The sequence below is a fragment of the Vicia villosa genome, linkage group LG6 (genome assembly GCF_029867415.1).
Source record: "Vicia villosa cultivar HV-30 ecotype Madison, WI linkage group LG6, Vvil1.0, whole genome shotgun sequence".
Classification (NCBI taxonomy): Eukaryota; Viridiplantae; Streptophyta; class Magnoliopsida; order Fabales; family Fabaceae; genus Vicia; species Vicia villosa.
Genome location: NC_081185.1, coordinates 156,048,477 through 156,053,973, shown reverse-complemented (window position 1 = coordinate 156,053,973; position 5,497 = coordinate 156,048,477). Strand labels below are relative to the sequence as shown.

Below are 5,497 nucleotides of genomic sequence, written 5' to 3'. Positions count from 1 at the left end.
AACTCACATGCAATTGCGCCATACGCAAAATACAAATACACAATTTGTCAACACTTGAAATTGGTTGGCTAAGGGACAAAGAAACTATGAATAGTTACAAATTTAGGTATCATAACATAAACATCAATCACGAGCAGAAAGACAAATGGCAAAATAGAAAAAAATAGTAAACACTAGAGCTTTTTTGTAAAAGGAATCAAAGCAATAATAGAGTAGACTCCTGAAAATGTAATAGCTCATATTCATTTATGCTTGATTGCATGTGAAGGAACGGTATGCAGTTAATGTACATGAAATATATGAACTTTTTATCTTTCCCATTTGTACAGAACAAAAAAGCAAGAAATTCATTTACAGTGATGATTTTTGGAGGTTTAATCTCACTCACTAAGCAGTGTGAGTTAAGGTTTGAGATCTGTTGAGCCTCTCGAGAATACTGTTGGCCTTCCTTTTCGCTCTTGAAGTTCCGCATTGTGCTAGCGTAGAGAGTGTTCCGTTGGCCTTTTCTTCTTCTTTGATTTCCTTCAACTTTGTTCGACGACTATAACAGATTGTGTATAAAATTGCAACGCAATTTTCCTTGCATCTTTCTGATGTGCTATCCCGAATATTCCTCATTAAGAAAGGAACAGCGTTGCGATTGCCCATTTCTTCAACAGCGTCGGGATGACTGGAGAGGAGTGCCAGTATAGACAACAGCTCGTCAACTAGAATGTGGTTCATGATCTTGTTCAAAATGACTTTAACTGCTCCTTCTCGTACAGTCCTCTCTTTATTATCATGGACCAGACATAGGCTATATATGGCTGATGCAGCATCTTTCATGGCAAATGTATGTCCCTCGTCTAGAAGGCCGAGCAAATGTTTGATAGCTCCAGATTTCCCAATGATGAACTTGTTGGAATCAACAGCCGATAAGGTGAAAATAGCTGCTGCAGCATTGCTTTTTGTTGAAATGGTTCCCCATTTCAACGCATCAATCAGCAGGTTAATGACGGTTGGATCCTCGGCAAAAACTTTCTTATTATCGTCAAGAATTGAGAGATTCAGAACAGTTGTGATCAAATCCTCTTGAAGATCAGGGTGAGGACAAGCACCACCTGGCAATAATGGACGAAGCAACTGCGTGATCTCATCACCAGACTCCTTAAAAAGGGTTCGAAACGAAGGTGTTCGCTTCGTTAACAAACGAAGCTCTTTCGCAGCTGCTTTCTGATCAGAAACAGACAAGGACAACTTATGAAGCAATGCATTTAAACGGCCTCTGTCAGCATCAGTTACAACTTCATCCATATCCCGAGTAGGCTGTGGTAGCTCAAGTCCACGCTCCTTACACCACTGCGCAATCATGTCTCGGACCAAGTAATTAGGTGTAAGAATTGTATGAGATAGAACTTGCTGGGTTTGAGGGCATGTTCTATTGCCTTCATTTAACCACCTCTGAATAAACGGCCGATCATAAGTCTACAACAGTAAAACAATAAATCAGAACAAATTAACATCAACACAAACATTGAAGAATTATAAAACCACCAACATAACCCTCACTCAAATATACACAAACATATAACAATCATAATCAATAATCACATTTATTTAGAAACAACAACCCTCCCGTTCTCAGGTGAAGGACTTCAAAATTAAATTCGGTCAGAAAGTAAATAAATGATCAAAATTGTTCCAAACAGAATTCAAATTCAGATTCTTCGAAAACAATTCAGATTCTTCCAACAATTTGTCCTCAACCACTTACCCTAATAACATGGTTCATAACCAATCTACTGTATAGTAAAAAAAAAAAAACATATGTACCTACCACCTAATACAAATCTATACAGCTCCTACACCTCTGAATAAAAGAATAAAAGGTGTCACGCAGACACGTGTGATTACGTTTTTTTCAAATTATTACCGGTAAGGACGTGTCAAAATCAGTGTTGTGTTTCCGGTGTCAGTGTCACGGCTTCATAGATTCACATTTTTCTACCAGCATACAATTCAGGCTTAAACTAAACTCTAAACAAAACAATTAACATAAAATCAAAACTCAATTTCCAAATAATTCATCTTAATTGAATCAATTAAACCAAAATACAAAACTAATCAAATGGATTAGAAAACCTATGTTTCAGGAATGGCTACTGTTGCATAGATTAACGAAAATTAACAAAAATAAAAGGAAAATTATAAATTAATATAAAGAAATAATAATAACAGAAAATTAAGCAAAATTAAACATATTAAAAAAAGGGAAAAAAAATGAAGGAATTGAATTGAACCTGTCCAGTGGACAAGATAACAGGATCGATCATCAACTGAGTAGAAATAGGGCACCGAAATTCACTCGGAGGGGCAAATTCGTCCAATTTATCATCAAAAGAGTTCGTTCGATTCGAAATCGAATTCGAACGAGACTTGAAATCTTTCAGAGAAGAAAGTGCCGCGATTGCATCATCGACGTTTTGCACAGTATAGTCGTCGGAGTCAACAATAGTCTTCACGATTTTCCATAACCGTTCCTTTAATTCCGATGCGGTTTTTTCCTCCATTTTCGCCGTCATAACCGTCGCACAAACACGCATTGCACTCAGTCGCCACCGCTATTACTACTACCACCATTCATTAACGGTTGGTTTTGTTTTTGCTCTTTCTTTTTGCCACTCTGAATGGTAGTAATGAATTAAATAAAAAGTGAATTATGACAGATGCTGCACACTAGACAAGGCTTTTTTTAATAAGCGCTTTTTTTAATAAGCACTTTTTCGTTCTGACTCTTTATTCTATTCTTTTCTCTCGTTGCAATATCTGAATATCAGATAGAGTGTAGTGAGAAGTATTAATATAATGTATCGGTTCGATCCGATCCGGTCTGAACCGGTTCGGTTTAGATGGTTATAGGGTGAGTAAATGAGTCCAAAGTCACGGGAAGCAGATTTTGGATGTTTCGACTTCCAACCGCCCATATCAAGATTAATAGAACAAACAAATAAACCACCGGTTTTAAGGAAAATACAAAAGTGAAACAATTGTGTTTGGTAACTTAATTAACGTGTTCAAATTCATTTAATTGGTTTTATACCAATGACAATTAGTAATACAATTATATTAAATGCATTTATATTTATTATGTTTTTTTTTATCGTAAAGATAGTTTCATTAAGCAAAGAAATGACAGAGGAGAAACATTTCATAAAAATAAAATAAAAATAAAAATAGATTGATGGCTGGCAGGAGAACCACCGAACAAAATCCTAAAACCATCATAATAGGCAATGTCAACAAGGTCATGAGCCTCCTTGGTTTAATTTACGTTTAAAAAAAAATATGCACCGACACTTTGAAGTGTTCGGCGGTTTTGACGCTAAAAATTATTCGCATCGCAAGAAAAAAAGTATGTGGTTCGGTTTAGTTCGGTTGACTTTTAAAAATAATACTGAACCAAACCAAATCAAACTAATACGATTTAGATTGGTTCGGCTTTTTACAAAAAAAAATTATTGAACCATACATACACATATGAAGAATATAGAATTTTTAATAGTTCATATATTACCATAAAAAAGGAAAATAGAATCTTGTTTTAATGGTTCATATATTACCATAAACAAATTTATAATTGCCAAAATAAGTTTATAGTTTAATACATAAAATTAAATCTTACAAAGATTATAATAAATATTTAATTATATGTAATTTAAAATAAATATCATACAAAGATTATAATAAAATATCCGCATAACACTTGTTAATTTCTCTAAATAATTAAAGAAATACATATTGGTTAGTAAGATTTTGTAATATAATGCGGTTTGATTTTGTTTGATTAGTTTTATAAAACACAAATTGAACCGAACTGCGCGGTTCTGTTAAACATTACTCAAACACATCTGAACCAAATGCGGTTTTTTTGCGGTTTCAGTTTTGCGATTTTCTATTGGGTCGGTTCGATTTTGAATACCCCTACCGACAGTCTAACATGTTTTTACACTATCAACCAATCACCACCATGTATCTAATTAAAATATTATTTTATTTAAAAAATAATTTAATGACATGGCAGATTGATGACTTTCTATTCGATGACAGTGTAAAACTATTTCACACTGTCAGTGTACTACCTTTTAACTTTTTACAAAATACACAACAACATAAATAAAGTTAGACAAAGTACATAAACAATCGTTCAGAATTGGGCCAATTGCCACCACCACATAATGACTTTGGATGCAATCCACGACCGTTAAAGCATCATACCTAACAAGGATGATATCCCAATTAAGGTCTTTGGCCATCTCCAAGCACCATCTAACACCCATGGTCTCAGCAACACATAGTTAAACTATGATATATGTCTTCTTGCAAGCACACAAAATTGTGCCGCCAACTGTCTTTGACAACACAACCCCAAGCAGTGATCCCATCAGAGAAGCAACATGGTCAATAGCAGCAATGAAATTTAAGTCAGGGTCCATCCCACAGACGTCCTGAGTTCCACCAAAACTTAGAAGAATGGGGGGTTTCGACACAAAGTTGAACTCCTCAACCAACGAGCCAGCATCCATCGCAATCTTCAAGGGTTTGAGAGGCTTATTCTGGAAAATAGAAAGATTTCTTCCTTGCCAAGTTTTCCAAAGAGCGGCACACGCCGATTGAGCGTCACTCTGGTCCTTGCACTGGAACTAGTTAAGGAGTCACTTCCTAACATCAATGTTATCTGGGACAAGGAAACCTATGGGTGCAAACCATATTCTTTTGGCCATGTGGTAGTGGAGGAACATATGATCCTCGGTCTCAATCTTAGAGAATCAAAAAAGGAAAAGTGGGTCAAGCTTCATTCCTCTCTTACAAAGGTTCGCTTTAAAAGGAATAATACCCTTCACCAAGGGCCAGAGAAAGTTCCTAGGAGCATTAGGAAGATGAATATGCCATATACCTTTTCATAGCAACACATTAGGGTATTCTGAAGATCTAGCCACCACTCTAGCCTTTTCATGGCTGATGAGATGATGAGCAATTTTCACAGAGTAGATTTAATTCTTTGCGCAGGTCCAAACAATCTTATCTTTTGACAGTCTACGAGATAGCGGAATACTGATGATTTGATGGCCTCATAAGGATTATAACAGGACCAGATTAAGTCTTCTTTCCCACCTTTAGGTCATCATCAATAAGATCAGAAACGTGGGTTTCCTAGTTAAGGATACCAATTTCTCTTTGGCCTCCTAGGACATGGATTGTGGGAACCCAATAATCCTTCTAGATTACAACTTTTATACCATCACCAATTTTCCATATGAAATTAGACTTGAGAATATCTATAGCGCTAAGAATGCTTCTCCACGCATAGCTTGGAGAAAAACCTAAAGGGGCATCCATGAAGTTGTAGTTAGGAAAGTATATAGCCTTAAAGATTTTCCCAAGTAAGGTGTGTTCCCCATGCAGTAGCCTCCAACCTTGCTTCCTAAGCAGAGCTTTATTGAAATCACTCACACATCTT

General features: G+C 36.0%; 1 protein-coding gene across 1 annotated transcript; it reads right to left on the bottom strand.

The window, feature by feature from the left end:
• Positions 1-221: 221 nt before the first annotated feature.
• Positions 222-2,817, bottom strand: LOC131610707 (U-box domain-containing protein 9-like). The gene is made up of 2 exons (XM_058882730.1): positions 2,280-2,817; positions 222-1,464 (listed from the first exon to the last, which is right to left on the bottom strand). Exons 1-2 carry the CDS (start codon positions 2,580-2,582, stop codon positions 388-390), a joined length of 1,380 nt encoding a protein of 459 aa, XP_058738713.1. The 5' UTR covers positions 2,583-2,817; the 3' UTR covers positions 222-387.
• Positions 2,818-5,497: the final 2,680 nt, after the last annotated feature.

What these genes read in the sequence shown, in the direction of transcription:
- LOC131610707 (XM_058882730.1), bottom strand. Translation starts at nt 2,582, where the DNA reads ATGCGTGTTTGTGCGACGGTTATGACGGCGAAAATGGAGGAAAAAACC. An exon ending in TTATCTTGTCCACTGGACAG is followed by an intron (nt 1,465 to 2,279) that starts GTTCAATTCAAT and finishes TTACTGTTGTAG; the next exon opens with ACTTATGATCGGCCGTTTAT.